The sequence below is a fragment of the Haliotis asinina genome, chromosome 2 (assembly GCF_037392515.1).
Source record: "Haliotis asinina isolate JCU_RB_2024 chromosome 2, JCU_Hal_asi_v2, whole genome shotgun sequence".
Classification (NCBI taxonomy): Eukaryota; Metazoa; Mollusca; class Gastropoda; order Lepetellida; family Haliotidae; genus Haliotis; species Haliotis asinina.
In genome coordinates this window covers 41897615-41921708 of record NC_090281.1, presented here as the reverse complement: position 1 = coordinate 41921708, position 24094 = coordinate 41897615, and the positions used below count along the sequence as shown (strand labels likewise).

Here is a 24094-nt window from a genome sequence, read left to right as displayed (position 1 = left end):
CTGGCATAAGACTTTAGGCAAAGAGCAAAACATCATATTGCATATCATTGACATTTGATATGAACAAATGTGCCAAGTCCAAAAGTAAAACATTTCCAAATTAAATTTGTGCAGTGACGTACAAGTCCATACACAGGGCTTGGCGTGACCAGCCGATTGATAGAATCGGGTCGATTCTTCCACCCGTCTAGATGAAGTAAGGACCAAAGTGGTGTGTTGAGCAACAGGAATGTGGTTCAGGCTCCTACTGCCCTCAACCACCAGACTACCATCCTCCACCGACACGGGACGCAACCCACGGCAAACAGGTTGCCCAATTCGGTCGGTCCTTGCGACCCGCAATGGGGTGCTATGGACCTAGTTGACCCGGGTCCACACGCGGCTTTGAACAGCTCTTGGCGTCACCCAGCACCCACCACGAGGAGGTGGCTGTTCACGGGTGCCTGAAACGCAAGTCACGTCCCTTTGTGTAAACAGACGAACGACAACACGCCGTACAATCGAGGATTTGAAGTCAAAGGGAAGGGCGAGAAAATCATGGATGGGTGAAATATTCAAAGATAACACATATATCGGTTAAAATAAGCAGTGTAATATCTATTTCATTCAGGCATAGATTTGTGATTCTCGAAGTCATGTGACATTTCGAAGAGGGGTGAGTGTACCCTTGAGCAATGTGAGGGCGATTGCATTGGATTTTATTCGTCACGAGCAAGTGTTTTACATACCTTTTACGTGTAATATAAATGTTGTAAAATATTGTTTGTAGTGCTTGGTACTCTATATAAATTGCATCACACGTTCCTTATTAGTACATGCTATCTCTGCGGTTTTTATCATCATGGCAATAATCCTTGAAACCATGCGTTCTGGTTTGAGTTGTTATATTTCCTTATCAACAATGTATTACATATAACAGCTGTTACTTACTCAGGGGGAACCTTGAAAGCACTTCTGCTGTACGATACTGACTGACAATGCTGGTGTTGTTGGTCGCGCTGTTGCCAACCGTGTTCTCGGTTGAACTCCTCAAAGATGCTGACTTTGACGGTACAATTAGCTACGGAGGGGACGGAAGTGATGGTGGGTGGTGGTGTCTGCAATGTGATGCCGTCCCCAGTACAGACAAACACACCGGATCTCACAGTGTCAAGGTGACAAACAGGTATAGAGTAATCAGCTCTTGATTTTGTGTAAACCTACCTGTGGTGAGACAGTAACGTTTCGACAGGTATGCATGTCTACCCCATCCTCTGCTAGCCTGCAGTGGACAAAGTAAGCCTTAAAAACGACAATGCAGTGAGGTGATCGAGTTCTTTTTTGCAGAAAGCAAAACTGGGGCGCCGTAACCCAGTCCTTTAAGCCTCAAGGTGACCACAAATATTCCTTCAGGGCCTACGTAAAGATTCTGAACCTAGCCCAGGGTAAGGTGTATCACAGCATGGAAACATTGCTGGAGATCAAGGGAAGCAATGGTAGGTGATGCCAAATGTGCAACAACCAGTGCGTTCTTAGTATCACAGACTAGTGCCATATTTACCACATTTAGCTATATTGTTCTAGCAGGAAATCCCCAAACTGTAGTGTGGAATAAAGAACGAAATCTTCATATTTGTAGTCTTTTCAAACTGCAGTGTGTGATCTTAAAACCATGTGTCATCTCATGTATATATTTATGGCGTTAATTAATGAAATCTAATATTGTGTCATTATAGTATAAGGCCTAAAGAATCATATTTGGATTAACAGCAGTTTTACTTGGCTTTCTTTGTCTAGTGGATTTGCTTGTTCACGGTTTGAAGTGTTTATTTGCGCTATTCAGGTAATTCCAAGTACGAACAAATTGGAACAACCCCACATCTGAGACCCGGTTCTTGGCACATTGTTGGAGGTGACTACCATATGCCTAATGGTATGTATTCGTATGTTATATTTCCTGTAGTTGTATATCATACGGTTTGATCTCCATCCGTTAACATTGTATGTTGGTATTTCAGTTAGGTAATTGTGAAAGTTTTAATAAAGAACGCAAAAATACAATAGCAAGATCATCTACAAAGCTATTACTTCACGTACCGCTGACACTCTGTGATGTGAGTAAGACGCTATCTGAATAAGCCATTTTATGTACTCACTCGATCGTACGTTTTAGTTTCAAAATGTAGTTATGTGGGTCTGGATTCTTACCTCGGATGGTTTATAGTCGGTGGTATTTCCTGTAGACGTCCAGGAGGTGCGGCTGTACTTCCAGATCGCAGAACCCCAAGTCAACTACTTGCTTGATACCGCCAGCGTGGAGGAGATCCCCCACATTGCTGACCTTAAGTCCGACACCAGTGCTAGAATAGATACACTTAGGAAGAATAATATTTACATCAAGTACGTGGATTATGATAACTCCACCAAGTACCTATCACACATGTTTTCTGAATAAACAGTAAAACATCTTCCTTTTTCAACAGCTATGCTTTAGAAGGACGTTTCATTCTAAACTTACTCTTCTTTATTTAAGACAAGAACATCCGGTTACTGAAATAAGCATTAATCAAAGAGAAAATATTATCTTTAGGTTTGTTTAGATGGATATAACGTCGACATGTGATCTTTCATTTGTCCATCCAGAATTTGCTTGTGTGTAAGTATGGTTCACTTGTAGAAGTTTACTTGTAACATGTAAGCATGTTTGTTCCATGTAATCAGAGTAACGAATAACAACGTGAACCCGTCTGGTCTCACAGTAGAGGTAAGACACATTAAAGGATTTCGGCTCTCTTTCATCATTCATTAAAATACACCACAAGTAACTAAAGCGAGTTTAACCTTAAATACAGCACAGCCATCACGACTCTTCGCTTGTTTATTGTCCTACTTAATGTCGACTGCCTCTCAGCTTCATTGACATCTTAATACCCAGGTCCACCAAACAAGCAGCCAGTTCGGCTGGGGCTCTGCCGTGGATGCCAACGACATCACAGACACCCAACACAAGAAATATCAGGACTACTTCTATGACAATTTCGAGTGGGCTGTTCTGGAGAATGCTCTGAAGTGGTACTCCATGGAACCAAGCCAGGTCAGTCTCAGTGTCTCAAAGATGGACCATCACGGATGATTGATGTACGCATCATGATGAGTGGTATATCCAGTTGGATCACAATGACAAATTTCAGTTATTTTCATTGTTTTGCGGACATAGTTTGGAACTATATTCTTCACAACCGTTATATAGGTTGATAATTCACCTTAACATATTCTTGTCGCATGATAACATGTTTTCTTTGCATACTGTTTCAGGGGCAGGATAATGTAGCACTCCCAGAGAAAGCTGTTGACACTCTGCGGTCAAAGGGGTAAACAAAAGGAACACATCAATACTCACTTCACTTTGAAGCCACTAATAATAATTAACTCCTTTGTGTGCACAAATTAGTGAAATACAGTGGGATAATAAATCTTCAGAGTTTACACCTTCCAGAATATGTCCATTGCAAGGCCTTAGCACAAAATCTTCATCATGTAAATGATGTTCATAGGAAAAGTGCTACTGGATTTGTTAATAAAGTTCTCGGCATCTGCTAGTTAATATCACTGTGAACTATTCCATCACTTTGTGTGCTGGCGATTAGGTGTCTGACTCTGGGAGAGGCGGTTCGAATCCCGGAGTGGACTGAATCCAAAAGTGGACTAAATCCAGAATCAGTACTTAACTGAAAAGGTGAAATCCCCAATATACCACATGTCACGTTTGACCTACAAGCTACAATTTCAGCATCACGGTGAGAGGACATAATATTTTCTGGGCGGTTGCACAATGGGTACCAAACTGGCAGAAACAGCTGTCTGCCTCAGCTCTCAAGCAAGCAATGGTAAAGAGGATAACGGACAGCGTTGGTCATTTCAAGGGAAAGTGAGTGTAGCATTCAATACCATACCAGCTCCCCAAAGCTTATTCATTACTACCAACTATTTCTTGCTTCTCTAGTTTTGTTTCCATCAATACAGTAAAAGACTTAAATTGGTACTGTTTCCTCTGCGTCTGACCGACTGTGTACATGTTTCTCTTACACAACATGTGGATGTGTCCATAAGGAACTGTGCATATGTGTGTCTGACTGAATGTTGCAGGCTTCCTCACTGGGATGTCAACAATGAGAACGTCCATGGGGATTTTTATGCTCAACAACTCCATGATCCCGATATCACCATTTGGATGTTTAATGAAGCCCACAAGGCGGACCCTAATTCTCTTCTGTTTCTTAATGATTACAACGTCGTCAGTCAAAGTGATGGAACTGTTGTAAGTGCAGTGTCACAACGTCGTCAGTCAAATTGATGCAGCTATTGCAAGTGTCACACTGTCGTTAGCCAAAGTGATGCAACCGTTGTACGTACAGAGTCACAACGTCGTCAAAGTGATGCAACCGTTGTAAGTACAGAGTCACAACGTCGTCAAAGTGATGCAACCGTTGTACGTACAGAGTTTATAACGTCGTCAGTCAGGATGACGCAACTGTTGTCACAACAGTGTCATAATGACAGTGCTGTAACACTGTCAGTCAGGATGAAGCAACTGTTATAGGTACAGAGCTATAACGTCGTCAGTCAGGATGAAGCAACTGTTGTAAGTACAGTGCTGTAACACTGTCAGTCAGGATGAAGCAACTGTTGTAAGTAGAGTGCTATAACGCCGTCAGTCAGTATGAAGCAACTGTTATAAGTACAGTGCTATAACGCCGTCAGTCAGTATGAAGCAACTGTTGTAAGTACAGTGCTATAACGCCGTCGGTCAGTATGAAGCAACTGTTATAAGTACAGTGCTATAACGCCGTCAGTCAGGATGAAGCAACTGTTGTAAGTACAGTGCTATAACGCCGTCGGTCAGTATGAAGCAACTGTTATAAGTACACTGCTATAACGTCGTCAGTCAGGATGAAGCAACTGTTATAAGTACAGAGCTATAACGCCGTCAGTCAGGATGAAGCAACTGTTATACGTACAGAGCTATAACGTCGTCAGTCAGGATGAAGCAACTGTTGCAAGTACAGTGCTATAACGCCGTCAGTCAGTATGAAGCAACTGTTATACGTACAGAGCTATAACGTCGTCAGTCAGGATGAAGCAACTGTTGTAAGTACAGTGCTATAACGCCGTCAGTCAGGATGAAGCAACTGTTATACGTACAGAGCTATAACGTCGTCAGTCAGGATGAAGCAACTGTTGCAAGTACAGTGCTATAACGCCGTCAGTCAGTATGAAGCAACTGTTGTAAGTACAGTGCTATAACGCCGTCAGTCAGGATGAAGCAACTGTTGCAAGTACAGTGCTATAACGCCGTCAGTCAGGATGAAGCAACTGTTGCAAGTACAGTGCTATAACGCCGTCAGTCAGTATGAAGCAACTGTTGCAAGTACAGTGCTATAACGCCGTCACTCAGGATGAAGCAACTGTTGCAAGTACAGTGCTATAACGCCGTCACTCAGGATGAAGCAACTGTTATACGTACAGAGCTATAACGTCGTCAGTCAGGATGAAGCAACTGTTGTAAGTACAGTGCTATAACGCCGTCAGTCAGGATGAAGCAACTGTTATAAGTACAGAGCTATAACGCCGTCAGTCAGGATGAAGCAACTGTTGTAAGTACAGTGCTATAACGCCGTCAGTCAGGATGAAGCAACTGTTGTAAGTACAGTGCTATAACGCCGTCAGTCAGTATGAAGCAACTGTTGTAAGTACAGTGTTACACTTTACGTCCACAAATACAGGTACATGATTTCCTCAGGTGGCAATTACTATTATTTAGAGCGTTGGTCACATGGTTCAGGATACATCTAAATCCTTCCATGAATTGTGAAATGCTCTCACAACCACAACCAAGTACTTACATACAACCTGTGTCAATTTATGTCTATCCACATGGACAAACCAACAGTTACAGTGTCAAAATTAAAATTGGAAAAAATGTTAAATAATGTTAGGGACTTTTTGTAGGCATTTGAAGATGAAGCGCAGTACGTACTTGGAAAAGGTGCTCCACTGAAGCGACTCGGTATCCAGTCCCACTTTAACGGACAGCTAATCGATTATGACCTTGTAAAGGTATGATGAACTTTATCTGTTACACACGTGATTCTGACTAGCTCTCTGAGATAATCTTGGTTATTTGAAATAGGTGTTGTGTAACCAGTTGGAGGTTACCCAACAAACGCTCTGTAACCAACTTTGTGCCGAACTTTCTGTTGTTACATTGATATTTTGAATTGAAATTATATCTTCATTCACGCGATGTCAGCCACGCAAAACATTAGGTCTGTAGATAATTAAAATCCAATTTCAATTTACTGGATATTAGTAGGTTCTTTTTAGTTGAATTTTTAAAATGTGTATTTTCATCTATAAATTAGTCGTGACAACGTAGTATTTTTAAAGAACACAGGGAAATGCAAGCGTTCCAGTAATGTTTTCCAATTTTCATCACCAGCTTCGAATAGCGCTGTTAGAGGAAATCTCAGAATGGATACAGGAACACTGTCATGAAGTGGTGTTCCCTTACTTGTTTTCCCTTGTATTTATTTGTCAGTTTGTTTTGCAAGCATCGTCTGGACGAGGTTGCCCGTGTAGGCTTGAAGATGTGGATCACAGAGCTGGACATTGATGACTGGAACGAAAACACAAAAGCTGATAAGTATGAGTCGCTGCTGCGACTGTACTTCAGTCATCCTTCTGTGGAAGGGGTAATGTTCTGGGGATACTGGGATGGCAGACATTGGCGACCCAACGCTGCTCTAGCTAATGGACAAAACGTCACGGTGAGATAACATAAAACTGAATCTGAAACCCCCTCTTCTTTACTACAATGTCAATACTGTTAGAGTTTTAAAACTGGGAGACATTTACACACGGCAGACAAAGCTTCTTCATTTTTCCTGGTCTCAGTATGTATTTGTCTCTGCATCAATGAAAATGCTGTTCCTGTCTTTGAAGATTATGGCTCCCACGTTTTCACAATGTTAGATTTTTCTAGCTTATTGAGTCTTTAGTGATCACATTTCTGTTAAGCCGAACGCTGCAGGGCGGAGGGTGAGACAGCTGATCATGGGAGAGTGGAGGACCAACGAGTCCCACCCAGTCAGGGAGGGGCAAAACCTCCGGGTGAGAGGATTCAAGGGCGGTTACACGGTACAGGTCAAACACAACGGAAACGTCATCAAAACTGAACACTTCACTCTGGGTGACAACGATGTGGATTTGACCATTAGTTTGTCGGGATCAGGTGGGGGACTTACCAGACAATGTAATTTGATGAAAAGAAATTAACAATGTATGAACCGATTCAGCTTTTAAAAAGTGTTAAGGTGATAAACTAGTCACATGACTTGACATCCTTTCTCTTACAGGCAACAACCCGCAAGTGAACAACATACTAGTTGGATAGGTTTGACGTGAATAAATCGTTTTTGGATGATATGGTGATTTGTTTTCAAATAATATGATTTTACTTAACTAATATCATCTCATGAAATATTCACATATCTAGGAATCCTTTCAATCTCATCGGAAATGCAAAATGCTTTGACAAATGTCTTGCGTATGAATAACACGATCATTGAGCGTGGTTTAGTGTTAAGTCTGCATGCAGACATCAATAAGTATGGTGACAGTGTCTAAATTAACAGCAAAGGGTGAGTGAGTGAGTTAATATTTAACGTCACATCGGCACTCTTGCAGCCATATCGTGACGAGAACAAGTAATACTGATATTGTAGAATGAATGAATATAAGAAAATAAAACCCTGTTGACAACGAACAGTAAACACACTAGTAAATATCACAGATATCCATTTAAGACTAGTAATTAAATCTAAAACAGTTTAACTATAGTGAACAATACAACATAAAAAAGGGCTATGGATTGCCAACAACTGAAGGTAGATCACCATACTAGGGACCATGGGGACTTACATTACTTTTGCTACCTACATGGACCCCAGCTGGATTTACACCATCCCCTCCGTCGTTAGCAATTTAGGCACATATAGCCATACATTTAAAAGAACACATATACTACGACTAAAATAGCGGAGTGTTTGAATTTACTTTGAACGTTTGTGGACTTACGTAACCTCTCAGGAGGACAATAATTTTACAGTACTTTAACCCCCCTCGAGGATACAGCAACTAACAATCTTAGTTACTAATTAAAAATTCCAATCATAAAATATTTATCTATCTACAACTCATTTAACATATCTAATTCTTTTAAAAATGCAATAATTAAATGACCACTGTTATTGTTAAAAGGATCCTTCATAGTTCTTGATTTAAAATAGTTATCCCTTGTGATGGAATATTCAACACAGTCAAGCATGCTTGACCGTGATTATTTCATCACAAGGGATGCAGAACGGAGGATCCTCACCTTTCAATAAGTATTCATGAGTATATCTCGTATGGCCAATACGACATCGTCGCAAGATGACCTCTTCAAACCTGGACTGACAACCCAAGTAGGTATAACCAATATAAGGTCTTATTGCATGTAATTTTTTAATGCCCACTTGGGTGTCCCACTTCGTCTGCATCAGGTAACGGATATAAGAACTAATGGTAGCTTTATAGTCAGTGTATGGAATAAGAAGTGGTGTCACAGATTTGTTGAGTGCTGCCATGGCAGCAAGATCGTGTTCCCAGAAATGCCTACGTTGCTGGGTAACCAACAAAAGACGAAATCGTATTGGCCAGTTGCAAGATCATTATACAATTCAATAATTTCAATTAAAAGTGGATGTTTACAAGACAATTTTTTAATAGCCTGAAGGCAAGAAAGAGAGTCGGAATAGATTACATACAACTTATGTTTAGGGTGTCTTTGAATATATTTAAGAGCTGTTAATATGGCATTAGCTTCAGCTGTAAATATGGAACTGCTATTCGGTAACCTAGAAGATATTGTTCTGGATCCAATGACAGTGGCACAAGCCACCTTGCCACCGTCCTTGGACCCATCTGTAAATAAGGATTTATAATTGCTATATTGAAGTCTTAATTGATGATATTCTTGTTTATATTGTAATTCATTAGTTTCTGATTTTTTAAATGTGGTTAATGTTAGGTCCACTTGTGGCCTAACCAACTGCCAAGGAGGAGAAGAAAGAAGACGGGAGGGAGCTATGTGTTCCAGCTCAATGCCGGCCGAAGAGAGAAATGGTTTAATTCTATGTCCTAGAGGCGGAACAAGACAAGATTTCTTATTGTATAAATCCTCATACACAGGATTGAAAACACAGTTATATGCAGGGTTTGACTCGTTTGAATATAGTTTTGTTATATACTGTAAAGCTAATTTTATACGGCGCTGCTCAAGAGATGGTTCATCAGCCTCGATGCACAGGCTGTCAACAGGTGAAGTTCCAAAGGAGCCAAGACAAAGTCTTAGACCTTGATGATGGACTGAATCTAATAGTTTTAAGTTGCTCTTGCAGGCTGCTCCATATATAATTGAGCCATAATCAAGTTTGGAACGAACAAGTGATCTATATAAGTGTAGGAGGGTAGTTTGATCACCTCCCCATTTTGTATTAGAAACGATTTTCAATAAATCGAGTGCCTTCAGGCATTTAGTCTTTAGGGATTTGATATGTGGAAGAAAGGTTAGATGAGAGTCGAAAATCAGACCTAAAAACTTGGCCTCCTTAACAACTTTGATAGGAGCGCCATTTAAAAACAGTTCTGGATCCTTATGTGGTTTGTATTTCCTACAGAAATGGATACAATTAGTTTTCGACTTGGAAAATTTAAAGCCGTTTTCAAGACACCACTTATTTATTTTGTTTAAGCACAACTGCAGTTGCCGTTCAGTGGTATGCATATTTCTACCGCGACAAGAAATGTTAAAATCATCCACGAAAAGTGATCCAGCAATTGAAGCATTTAAAACCTTTGCTAAACTATTGATCTTGATGCTAAATAAAGTAACAGACAAAATGTTGCCTTGTGGCACACCCTGATGTTGAATGTAATAATCCGAAATGGTAGAACCTACTCGGACTTGAAATTGCCTGTCGTTTAAAAATGCGGATATAAATTGAGGCAAACGGCCTCGTAATCCAAAATCATGTAGATCTCTTAAGACACCGTGTTTCCATGTAGTGTCATATGCTTTTTCTAAATGGAAAAAGATTGACACTGCATGCTGTTTTTGTTTACTATGGCATTCTTCACGAATGACTCCAGTCGCACTAAATGGTCAATGGTACTGCGATTTTTACGGAAACCACATTGAATATTGGTGAGTAAGTTATTGGATTTCAGGTACCAAGTTAATCTATTATTGACCATGCGTTCCATGGTTTTGCAAACGCAGCTAGTCAGAGAAATAGGTCTATAATTTGAAGGATCAGTATGATCACGTCCCGGCTTAGGTATGGGTACAATTATCGCATCACGCCAGGATGAAGGGAAGTTACCAGAGGTCCAAATGTCATCAAAGATACTTAATAATGTTTCTAAACACGGTTCTGGTAAATGTTTCAGGAGTTGATAATGGATATTGTCACTTCCTGAAGCAGTATCATGAGCTTGTTCAAATGCAGTGTGGAACTCAGAAATAGAGAAGATTTCATTGTACTCTTCCCCGTTATCTGAATGAAAATTAATAGTTTTCTTTTCCTTCTGTTTTTGGTATTTTTTAAATTGGGCTGTATAGTTTGATGAGGAAGAATGCTTTGCAAGTGTTTCATCCAGTTTATTAGCAATATCCGATTGATCAGTTAACAACTGATCTCCATGTTTTAGATGGTGTATGCTTGATTTAGTACCCTTACCTTTAATTTTCTGTATCATGTTCCATACTTTAGACATTGGGGGTTCGTGAATTTATCTTGGAGACATAATTTTGCCAAGACGGACTTTTATTTTGTTTAAATGTACGCCGTGTGCTTTAGCATTTGGAATTTTGAATTTATTCAAATTATGAACCATTGGATGGCGGCGAAAGTATTGTTCTGCCTTTTTACGCGCCTTCCTAGCTTGCTTGCAAGCACCGTTGAACCATGGCTTACGGATGTGAGGATGTGTAGAGGACTTCGGGATATACTCATCTGCTATTTTGTGAAGTTTTTCTGAGAAAACATTTATGGCATCGGGAACATCTAAAAACTGAACAGGTTGCAGTTTGTTAAGGCAAAGAGTTTCAAACAAAGCCCAGTTAGCTTTAGTAAAATTCCATCGTGACAACGGGGGAACGTCAGATGGTGTCACAGATTTTTAGAATGGTAGGAAAATGATCACTTTCACAGAGGTCATCGTGGACTGACCATTCGAATTCTGTAAGCAAATTAGCATCAACTAGTGATAAATCAAGGCACGAATACGTGCCAGTGGCAGGATGTAAATGCGTGTGAGAACCATCATTAAAAATGCACAAGTCATTATTCAAGAAAAACTCTTCAAGTACTTTGCCCTTGGTATTTGTATCATGAGAACCCCAAATTGGGTTATGACCATTTAAATCACCCATGATAACACATGGCTTAGGGCTGGTCATACAGAGCCTGCAGTTCAGACTGATGAAGTGAATAGGACGGCGGTATATACAAAGAACAAAGAGTAAACACTATGTTTAATGTAACTCGGACTGCAACAGCTTGAAGGGGCGTAGCTAGAGGAACAGGACTGTGAATCACACCCTGTCGCACTAGTACTGACGATCCACCAGTAGCTTTATCTCCCGCGGGAGAATAGTGATGATATGAATTGTAAAGCCGTAAATCAAATTTATCTGTTGTCTTAAGGAAAGTTTCTTGTAAACAAATTACCGATGGTTTGTAATCTTGAATTAATAACTGCAGATCATTGAAATTATTCTGAAGTCCCCTACAATTCCACTGTGTAATGTGACTTACACTCATGGTGGGTTAATGGGTGAACGAGAACGTGAAGGAAGAATATTCCTTTTGGTTTGAAACGGAGTAGTAACCTCCATTTCCAGCGGTTCAAAAGAATTTTGAACCTCTACAGGTGGTTGCGAAGAAGGTGGCGCCTCCAATTGTTGAGGCACCTTCGTCTTTTTTTTTCTTGTGCTTTTTTTCTTTCCTTGTTTGATGAAGAACATTGTTCTCAGTGTCAGAAAGTTCTGGAGATTCTGGCTCTGTGATCTTCAATGGTGGGCTTTCGGTTTGAGAGGCCGAAGTATTTGTCGTTTGACTTGAGAGAATACTTTCACTTACAGATATTTGTTTATCATGAATCCATGAAATGTCAGTCTGGCACGACGTAGCCACTGTAGTAACATTTTACATAGGGGCAGGAGAAGATGCTACAGCTGAAAAGGATAATGTACTTGGAACTGAAAACGTATCTGGCACCAACTTTTTGGCTTCAGAATAAGAAAGATTATTTGTGCATTTCACTTTCATAATTTTTGAGTGATACACGAATTTGGGACAGCACCTGGACGAGGCCAAATGCTCACCATCACAGTTTGCACACTTTATTTCATTGTTGCAATCAGAATAGGCATGAGTACCACCGTAGCGAGAACATATCTGAGTGCGAGTACAAGTTCTGGCACCATGACCAAATTTTTGGCAATGGTAACACCGGAGAGGATTTGGAACATAAACATCAACTTCGATGTTGAAGTATCCGGCTTTTATTGATTTTGGGATAGTTGGCAGGGCAAACGTGAAAAGATAAGTGTTTGTATTTATCACAGTGCCATTTTGTTTCCTTGTAAATCTCTTAACAGCAATGACTCCTTGGTTTTTGAATTCGACCAGAAGCTCCTCCTCGCTCATATTAGAAAGACAACGAGCACGATCTCGAATTATTCCACGGCAGCAATTAAGTGTATTGTGTACTGAGACAACAACCGGGACATTTACAAAATGCTTTAATCCAAGCAGATTGACGGACTGTTGTCTCCGTATACATTCCACAAGAAGTGACCTAGAGCGAAGTCGAGTGACGTTTTTCACTTCTCCACAGGCACCTTTGATGCCCAAGGATATGGCAAACGGATTCAACTTGAGCGGATTACCATCGGAAGATGAAATGACAATAAATCTCGGCCAGTAATCATTAACTTCAGGTGTAAGTTCCTCATCAGATGACACAGAATCAACATGACGGCGTTTGTTCTTCGACGAACCATACAGTTGGTTTAGAAACATGGTGAGAGAATCATATTCGGCAAACTTGCTCCCCACCCGCCATCGAGTGTCAACAAAGGACGATGTTGCAGAGGAATCCAGTCTGCATCATCAGGGCTACAAGTCTGCTATACTCCAGCAAATGTAACACGAATAGCTATATTTGTCTACCAAAGTGACTGCCCAGCTGGTTCTGCATATAACAGAAATTTGGAGACCTACAGAATTCGGAGGTTGACATTAACCAGATTGGCCCATGAGCCACCGCCTTCTGACGTAGGACTCTAGGCAAAAACTGTTAATATTTTTAACAAATGTGAAGCCCAAACATAAAAGAATAGGATATTAGACTCAAAACATGGTATGTCCAAAACAGGGCTTGACATGACCAGCGGATTGATAGAATCGGGCCCATTCTACCTCCCGTCTAGGTGAAGTCAGGGCCAAAGTGGTGTGTTGAGCAGTAGGAACACGGTTCCAAGAACCCACTGCCCTCAACCACCAGGATCCCCTCCACACAGGGCCGCAACCCACGGCAAACGGGTTGGTGGACCAAATATCCCCCCGGGTCCACAACAGGGGTGTCGGCGAGCTCTTAGAGTTACCCAGCACCCACCACGAGGAGGTGGCTCGCCACGGGTGCCAACAGCAAAGGGACATCTTATATCAAGTCTATTTAGTTTAAAACACATATGTCATGCTTCTCATCAAATGTATATAACAAGTATTCAACACACTCTTATAAATGACCAGACCCTAAAAATAAATGTACTTATTGTATATGATATCATTTGGTTTGGGCAACATACTGAACTGGCATGCTGTTAGGCCACCTCTCCTCCCCCCTCTTACTTTACAAAGGAATGACTTTACTAACTACCTAACGTATCACGCCAGGTGTGTGTAAATGTCCTGAAATCAGGTATTATACCTAACCAGCTACGCCAGGTGTGTATAAATATCTTCATATTAGATACGTCACCACTAAACGGCCACCTCCTTGTGGTGGGTGCTAAGTAACTCTGAGAGCCGTTCACCCCCGTTGTGAACCCGGGGAAATATTTGGTCAACTAACCCGTTTGCCGTGGGCTGCGGCCCTGTGTCTAACTGCACCTAGACGGGTGGTTAAATGGGCCCGGTTCAACCAATCCGGTAGTCAAACCAACCTTACTGGAGATGGGACTTGCCCCAGGGGAAGGCACAGAATCCGACCAAGAATATCTTGGTCAAAACATCTAAAATCCACACTACTTGAGTGTGCGATGGCGACTGGATGGCCCGATAATCCACGTATCAATGGCAATTCGCTTAAGCTACATTGGGACAATGCCATGCCCATGTATGCTTACCTGACGGAGCAAAATCTCCGAGATCAACTCCGGCGGCTTAAACATCTAATGCCCCGTGAGCCAGTTCAACCCACAACTGGTGCCCGTCAGGAACCTTTGCAAGAGCAAAATGCTCAAGTGGCAGCAGACCCCAAACTTCTGATGGACGTCCGTGTCAACCTCTTTCCTCTTCCTGATGGAAACTCTTCTCAGAAAGAGCCAATTGGCCCCGAAATTTTGGACCCTCACTCTTCCTCTTCTTCAGTTGCAGACCTTACCGAAAATCCTGTGTACACTTTGTTTACATCTATTTATGAGGAAATTTGTGATTTACCTTTAGAGAAACGGAGGCCAGTGAAACAACTAAACGTGTCTTTTCCCAAAAAGGAAATTGATTTACTAAATGAAATTATCTCTCTAACACTCCCCGCGGACTGTTCATTACATGAAGTAAATTGTTGTGTCTATGCTGCCGCTCGAACTTTGGAGGAACTTCACACAGTTTCCAAAGAAAAATCTCCCAATACTAAGAACAACAAACCAAGAAAAAACCGGTTTCAAGAAAAATTAACAGAAACTAGGAAATATATTTCCTGGATAGAGTTGTGCCTGAAATTAAGATCATCAGGGAATCCCATGTCTAAACGACAATTTGGAGAAAATTAAAATTACAGTACAAAACAACAAAAGAAAAGGTACTTCTCCAAATTGTCGATTCCCTTAAGGCAAAAATAAAAATTTGGACTGAAAGAAAGAAAAAATGGGAAAAGAGAAACAAATTTATCAAGCAAAATAAACTATTTAGAAATAATGAAAAGCAATTTTACAGGCAACTCAAGACAAGTGGTGTTGATGAGCATGATAAACGGCCTCCCATGGCTACCAGTGAAAGGTTCTGGAAACAGTTGTGGTCTGTACCCGGCGACTGTAACCTGGAGGCGCCATGGGTCGATGATTATGGCCATGCAATGCATGAGAAATTAACTAGGTCGTTTGTCTGTTACATCTCACCAGATTGCCTGAAGACTGTTATAAAGAAGTCCAAATCTAATACAGCTCCAGGGCCTGATGGCATTCGAAACCGGTATTGGAAACTGTTTCCCTGTGTCCAAGCACCATTATTTCAGTTTCAATTTTCTTGTGGACACAGGTGATGTTCCTCCATGGTTCTGCAAAGGTCGTACAATACTCCTCCCCAAAAAGGGAGACTTGACTGATCCCAAGAACTTCCGCCCTATCACGTGTTTTGGAAGAGGCTAAAACATACCACCGCAACCTCTCCATGTGCTGGATAGACTACAAAAAGGCATACGACTCTGTCCCTCACGAATGGATTCGGAAGTCTCTTCAGTGTATTGACCTCCCTGAGCGACTACTTGATTTACTCAAGTCTTTAATGAGTTGCTGGTCGACTCAACTTGAGATGTACTCACAAGGGCAGGTGCAGACTTCGGAATCTATTCCAATCAGAAGGGGAATTTTCCAGGGGGACTCCTTTAGTCCTTTGCTTTTTTGTCTGTCTCTAAATCCTTTGTGTTTTCTGCTCAATAGGGAGGAGGGTTATCATCCCGGACCTCCTCAGCACAGATCCCCAACACCTCTCACTCATCTCCTGTACATGGATGACATCGAGCTCCTTGCCAAGGGAGAGACCAATTTGAAAGAACAGGTTCTCCTTGTCGAGTCCTTCTCTAATGATATAGGCATGACATTTGGACTCGATAAATGTAATACTCTTCATTTGAAACGTGGCAAGGTAACTAATGATGGATCGGCCAACTTACAAGGGGGAGGAGTTATTGAGCATCTTGTGGAAGATCAGGCCTACACCTATCTTGGAATGCAAGTTCGAGACAAGCTCCAGAATGCCCAGATTCAAGATAAACTTCGGGCCGAGTATAAATCTCGTTTAAAGAAAATCTGGAGCTCCGAGTTAAATGCTCGAAACAAAGTCAAAGCCACCAATACTTTTGCTGTGCCAGTCCTCTCCTACTCCTTTGGAGTAGTTGATTGGACAAAACAAGACATCCAGGGTCTTGACCGCCTGACCAGAAGGATCATGTCAGATAACAGAGCACACCACCCTCGATCCTTTCTTAATCGTTTATATATGCCAATCAATTCGGGAGGTCGGGGTTTGATTAATGTGGAAGCTCTTCATGACAGAATTTTATTGTGTACTTTTGCACATATTTATTTGTCAGATGATTCTCTGGTGATGCACGTCAAGATTCATGATGAAAGCAACGAATTCCACAGCTACTTTAAGCGTGCCAAGGTTGTTGGACACAATTTGAAATTTGAAGTTGATTTTGTTGATGGCGATGTACTGCTGGACGGTACAGTGATGGGAGTAAACCAGGTGAAGTCTTTCACCAAGTCTGCCCAGAGTCGGTCCTTTGTGGAGAAGCTGTCTGAGAAGCTGTCTGAGAAGCCATTGCATCGTGTGTATATGCAGTGTGTGGAACAGAACAGCAATCCAACCGACTCCTTCGCCTGGATGAAGTCGGCTGGTCTCAAATGTGAAACTGAGGGCTTCCTTTTTGCTGCTCAGGACCAGTCACTTCCCACTCGCAATCGCCAGAATGTGATTCTTAAAGAAAATATCAATATGAAATGTCGTCTTTGCAATCAATTTACAGAGACTGTCCAACACCTTGTTAGTGGATGCCCTTCCTTGGCACAAACAGCATATCTTAAAAGACATGATGGCATGGCTCGCTGCTTTTATTATCGTCTCCGCCATGCCTGTGGCTTTGACTCCGAGGTCCATCCATGGTACGACCCTGAGCATGTCCAGGGCGTCCTGGAAAATGACAGCTACAAACTTCTCTGGAATAGGCCAATATACAGCCTGAGACGAATTCCAGCCAACAAACCTGATCTTGTCCTTTTTGATAAAGCCAATGAAATTATTTATATCATTGAATTTTCTGTCCCTTTTGACAGCAATGTGATTGGCAAGATTCAGGAAAAGCATGATAAATATGCGGACCTCGCCTTTGAAATGTCTCGCTTGCATCCCAAGTACACTGTCGTCAGGCTCCCCATTGTTCTCGGTGCCCTTGGTTTGGTACCTCCTGATCTCTTGGCGCAGATGAGGAGAGTGCCCGGGTTCTCCACCGGGAGCACAGCCCTTCTGACAATCTGGGTAATGCAGAAGGCTGCAGTGTTGGGGAGCCTCCATATTCTCCGGAAAGTTCTTGGTGGGTTCGACTAGGCAGTGTTTCCTGGGAGAAGTCCCATTCGCTGTCTGGGCTGCGTGTAGAGGGGGCGAGGGCCCTGAGCTGATGATGAGCTTGACCAGCCTGACTGTGCCAGGATCACCCGAACCCTCTCTGCTGCATTTTCATTCTAATCTGTAAAAAATAATAATAATAACAGCAATCCAAGCGACTCCTTCGCCTGGATGAAGTCGGCTGGTCTCAAATGTGAACCTGAGGGCTTCCTTTTTGCTGCTCAGGACCAGTCACTTCCCACTCGCAATCGCCAGAATGTGATTCTTAAAGAAAATATCAATATGAAATGTCGTCTTTGCAATCAATTTACAGAGACTGTCCAACACCTTGTTAGTGGATGCCCTTCCTTGGCACAAACAGCATATCTTAAAAGACATGATGGCATGGCTCGCTGCTTTTATTATTGTCTCCGCCATGCCTGTGGCTTTGACTCCGAGGTCCATCCATGGTACGACCCTGAGCATGTCCAGGGCGTCCTGGAAAATGACAGCTACAAACTTCTCTGGAATAGGCCAATATACAGCCTGAGACGAATTCCAGCCAACAAACCTGATCTTGTCCTTTTTGATAAAGCCAATGAAATTATTTATATCATTGAATTTTCTGTCCCTTTTGACAGCAATGTGATTGGCAAGATTCAGGAAAAGCATGATAAATATGCGGACCTCGCCTTTGAAATGTCTCGCATCCCAAGTACACTGTCGTCAGGCTCCCCATTGTTCTCGGTGCCCTTGGTTTGGTACCTCCTGATCTCTTGGCGCAGATGAGGAGAGTGCCCGGGTTCTCCACCGGGAGCACAGCCCTTCTGACAATCTGGGTAATGCAGAAGGCTGCAGTGTTGGGGAGCCTCCATATTCTCCGGAAAGTTCTTGGTGGGTTCGACTAGGCAGTGTTTCCTGGGAGAAGTCCCATTCGCTGTCTGGGCTGCGTGTGGAGGGGGCGAGGGCCCTGAGCTGATGATGAGTTTGACCAGCCTGACTGTGCCAGGATCACCCGAACCCTCTCTGCTGCATTTTCATTCTAATTTGTAAAAAAAAAAAATAATAATATAATAATACGATACGATAATAAAAGCAGCGAGCCATGCCATCATGTCTTTTGAGATATGCTGTTTGTGCCAAGGAAGGGCATCCACTAACAAGGTGTTGGACAGTCTCTGTAAATTGATTGCAAAGACGACATTTCATATTGATATTTTCTTTAAGAATCACATTCTGGCGATTGCGAGTGGGAAGTGACTGGTCCTGAGCAGCAAAAAGGAAGCCCTCAGTTTCACATTTGAGACCAGCCGACTTCATCCAGGCGAAGGAATCAGTTGGATTGCTGTTCTGTTCCACACACTGCATATACACACGATGCAATGGCTTCTCAGACAGCTTCTCCACAAAGGACCGACTCTGGGCAGACTTGGTGAAGGACTTCACCTGGTTTACTCCCATCACTGTACCGTCCAGCAGTACATCACCATCAACAAAATCAACTTCAAATTTCAGATTGTGTCCAACAACCTTGGCACGCTTAAAATAGCTGTGGAATTCCTTGCTTTCATCGTGAGTCTTGACGTGCATCACATAATACATAAGGGCCTGATGATGTACGCCTCTCCGTGGTGGGCCTAGATAGGGGAATTTTATTCCCTGAACTGAACGTACATCACCCAGTTAGGGCTGACCCCCCGAAGCTGGTTTTCTTACTGGGCTACAGCAAGACAAGAAGAATTCAATCTTTCACTTCCGCAGCCCAGTCAGCCTTCCTCCGGTAATGCCACAAACCATACTGGAGATGGGACTTGCCCCAGGGGAAGGCACAGAACCCGACCAAGAATATCTTGGTCAAAACATCTCAAATCCACACTACTAGAGTGTGCGACAGCGACAGGATGGCCTGAAAATCCACGAATTAACGGCAAGTCGCTGAAGCTGCATTGGGACAATGCCATGCCCATGTATGCTTACCTGACGGAGTAAAATCTCCGAGATCAACTCCGGCGGCTAAAACATCTTATGCCCCGTGAGCCACTTCACCAAACAACTGGTGCCCGTCAGGAACCTTTGCAAGAGCAAAATGCTCAAGTGGCAGCAGACCCCAAACTTCTGATGGACGTCCGCGTCAACCTCTTCCTCTTCCTGGTGGAAACTCTTCCGAGAAAGAGCCAATTGGCCCCGAAATTTTGGACCCTCACTCTTATTCTTCTTCAGTTGCAGACCTTACCGAAAATTCTGTGTACATTTTGTTTACATCTATTTATGAGGAAATTTGTGATTTACCTTTAGAGAAACGGAGGCCAATTAAACAACTAAACGTGTCTTTTCCCAAAAATGAAATTGATTTACTAAATGAAATTATCTCTTCAAAACTTCCTGCGGACTGTTCATTACATGAAGTAAATTGTTGTGTCTATGCTGCCGCTCGAACCTTGGAGGAACTTCACACAGTTTCCAAAGAAAAGTCTTCTAATACTAAAATCAATAAACCAAGAAAAAACCGGTTTCAAGTCAAATTAACAGAAACTAGGAAATATATTTCCTGGATAGAGCTGTGCCTGAAATTAAGATCATCAGGGAATCCCATGTCTAAACGACGAAAGGCAATTTGGCGAAAAATAAAATTACAGGACAAGACAACAAAAGAAAAGGTACTTCTCCAAATTGTCGATTCCCTTAAGGCAAAAATGAAAATTTGGACTGAAAGAAAGAAAAAATGGGAAAAGAGAAACAAATTTATCAAGCAAAATAAACTATTTAGAAATAATGAAAAGCAATTTTACAGGCAACTCAAGACAAGTGGTGTTGATGAGCATGATAAACGGCCTCCCATGGCTACCAGTGAAAGGTTCTGGAAACAGTTGTGGTCTGTACCCGGCGACTGTAACCTGGAGGCACCATGGGTCAGTGATTATGACCATGCAATGCATGAGAAAGTAACTATGTCATTTGTCTGTTACATCTCACCAGATTGCCTGAAGACTGTTATAAAGAAGTCCAAATCTAATACAGCTCCAGGGCCTGATGGCATTCGAAACCGGTATTGGAAACTGTTTCCCTGTGTCCAAGCACCACTCCTTCACTGTTTCAATTCTCTTGTGGATACAGGTGATGTTCCTCCATGGTTCTGCAAAGGTCGCACAATACTCCTTCCCAAAAAAGGAGACTTGACTGATCCCAAAAACTTCCGCCCTATCACATGTCTAAATACTCAACATAAATTATTCACAGGGTGTTTGTCAAACCTTGTGTCATGTTACTGCTCTTCCAATGAGATAATTTACAGAGAGCAGAAGGGGGCGAGAAAGGGATGTTGGGGGTGCAAGGATCAACTTCTTTTACAGAAAATGATTTTGGAAGAGGCTAAAACAAACCACCGCAACCTCTCCATGTGCTGGATAGACTACAAAAAGGCATACGACTCTGTCCCTCACGAATGGATTCGGAAGTCTCTTCAGTGTATTGACCTCCCTGAGCGACTACTTGATTTACTCAAGTCTTTAATGAGTTGCTGGTCGACTCAACTTGAGATGTACTCGCAAGGAGAGGTGCAGACATCGGAATCTATTCCAATCAGAAGGGGAATATTTCAGGGGGACTCCTTCAGTCCTTTGCTTTTTTGTCTGTCTCTAAATCCTTTGAGTTTCCTGCTCAACGTGGAGGAAGGGTACCATCCCGGACCTCCTCAGTACAGATCCCCAACACCTCTCACTCATCTCCTCTATATCGATGACATCGAGCTCCTTGCTAAAGGAGAGACCAATTTGAAAGAACGGGTTCTCCTCGTCGAGTCCTTCTCTAATGATATTGGCATGACATTTGGACTCGACAAATGTAATACTCTTCATCTGAAACGTGGCAAGGTAACTAATGATGGATCGGTCAAGTTACAAAGGGGAGGAGTTATTGAGCATCTTGTGGAAGATCAGGCCTACACCTATCTTGGAATGCAAGTTCGAGACAAGTTCCAGAATGCCCTGATTCAAGATAAACTTCGGGCCGAGTATAAATCTCGTTTAAAGAAAATCTGGAATTCAGAGCTAAATGCTCGAAACAAAGTCAAAGCCACCAATACTTTTGCTGTGCCAGTCCTCTCCTACTCCTTTGGAGTAGTTGATTGGACAAAACAAGACATCCAGAGTCTTGACCGCCTGACCAGAAGGATCATGTCTGATAACAGAGCACACCACCCTCGCTCCTCTCTTAATCGTTTATATATGCCAATCAATTCGGGAGGTCGGGGTTTGATTAATGTGGAAGCTCTTCATGACAGAATTTTATTGTGTACTTTTGCACATATTTATTTGTCAGATGATTCTCTGGTGATGCACGTCAAGATTCATGATGAAAGCAACGAATTCCACAGCTACTTTAAGCGTGCCAAGGTTGTTGGACACAATTTGAAATTTGAAGTTGATTTTGTTGATGGCGATGTACTGCTGGACGGTACAGTGATGGGAGTAAACCAGGTGAAGTCTTTCACCAAGTCTGCCCAGAGTCGGTCCTTTGTGGAGAAGCTGTCTGAGAAGCCATTGCATCGTGTGTATATGCAGTGTGTGTAACAGAACAGCAATCCAAGCGACTCCTTCGCCTGGATGAAGTCGGCTGGTCTCAAATGTGAAACTGAGGGCTTCCTTTTTGCTGCTCAGGACCAGTCACTTCCCACTCGCAATCGCCAGAATGTGATTCTTAAAGAAAATATCAATATGAAATGTCGTCTTTGCAATCAATTTACAGAGACTGTCCAACACCTTGTTAGTGGATGCCCTTCCTTGGCACAAACAGCATATCTTAAAAGACATGATGGCATGGCTCGCTGCTTTTATTATCGTCTCCGCCATGCCTGTGGCTTTGACTCCGAGGTCCATCCATGGTACGACCCTGAGCATGTCCAGGGCGTCCTGGAAAATGACAGCTACAAACTTCTCTGGAATAGGCCACTATACAGCCTGAGACGAATTCCAGCCAACAAACCTGATCTTGTCCTTTTTGATAAAGCCAATGAAATTATTTATATCATTGAATTTTCTGTCCCTTTTGACAGCAATGTGATTGGCAAGATTCAGGAAAAGCATGATAAATATGCGGACCTCGCCTTTGAAATGTCTCGCTTGCATCCCAAGTACACTGTCGTCAGGCTCCCCATTGTTCTCGGTGCCCTTGGTTTGGTACCTCCTGATCTCTTGGCGCAGATGAGGAGAGTGCCCGGGTTCTCCACCGGGAGCACAGCCCTTCTGACAATCTGGGTAATGCAGAAGGCTGCAGTGTTGGGGAGCCTCCATATTCTCCGGAAAGTTCTTGGTGGGTTCGACTAGGCAGTGGTTCGTGGGAGAAGTCCCATTCGCTGTCTGGGCTGCGTGTATAGGGGGCGAGGGCCCTGAGCTGATGATGAGTTTGACCAGCCTGACTGTGCCAGGATCACCCGAACCCTCTCTGCTGCATTTTCATTCTAATCTGTAAAAATAATAATAATAATAATACATAATAATAATAATCTACTTCTATAGCACCGAGTTCCAGCTAGGCTGTTCACAGGCGCTTGTGCAGTGTTCAGTCTATTTCAAATAGATGTGTCTTTAGATGTTTTCTAAAAGTTTGTAGACTTGGAGCTGATTTTAGCGACATAGGAAGGTTATTCCATAGCGTATAGCACCAAAGCTTATCTGGTGATAAGCAGATCTTTATCTTGTTATCTAAGAGTTCTTGTTGGTCTGTGGCTGTTCAGAAGAGATGACAGGTAAGCTGGAGCGGTGTTAGTCTTCAGGCACTTGTAGATGATGGTGAGCACCTTGAATTTTATTCGTCTAGCAACAGGTAGCCAATGCAGTTCTCTTAACCTGTGGGTGATGTGGTCTCTTCGAGGACAACGAGTTATTATCCTGGCCGCTGTGTTTTGTGTAACTTGCAGTCGATGAATCAGGGAAGCTGTCATCCCATACAAACTTGAATTGGCATAGTCAAGGCGAGATATGACTATTGCTTGAGTGAGAGTTTTGGCGGTTTCACCTGAAAGATGTCGTCTTTGTTTAGCAATCCGATGAAGATGGTAATGAGAAGACTGGCACATGTGGGTGACCTGTGCATGTTCATGGTCATGTAGGAGTCAAAACAACTCCTAGATTCTTCACTTGGGAAGAGGCAGGCACATTCACAGGTCCAATGTTGACTGAGAATTCTGTCATGTGTTTCTGTAAGTGCTTTGGGTCGGCAATGAATACTTCCGTTTTGTTGTCATTTAGTTTGAGAAAGTTCATTCTCATCCAGGTTCTGATGTCATTGATGCAGGTTTCCAGCTTTGTTATCTTGTCCTGTAGTGATACAATCCTGTAAGGGAGTCTTCTTAGCGTAGTTCCTACTGACAGTCTTTTGGCCATGTGCAAGATAGTCACTGGCCA

General features: G+C 42.5%; 2 protein-coding genes across 2 annotated transcripts in view; one reads left to right on the top strand and one right to left on the bottom strand.

Annotated features, from left to right (window-relative positions):
* LOC137273720 (cubilin-like) overlaps positions 1-24094 on the bottom strand; it is a 493514-nt gene that overhangs the window by 315408 nt on the left and 154012 nt on the right. The window lies entirely within an intron of this gene.
* LOC137272531 (uncharacterized) lies at positions 877-7464 on the top strand. The gene is made up of 13 exons (XM_067804919.1): positions 877-1165; positions 1327-1475; positions 1823-1912; positions 2223-2379; positions 2701-2743; positions 2915-3073; positions 3295-3350; positions 3770-3907; positions 4126-4297; positions 5989-6096; positions 6591-6806; positions 7057-7270; positions 7395-7464. The coding sequence occupies exons 1-13, from the start codon at positions 978-980 to the stop codon at positions 7430-7432; spliced, it is 1728 nt and encodes a 575-aa protein (XP_067661020.1). The 5' UTR covers positions 877-977; the 3' UTR covers positions 7433-7464.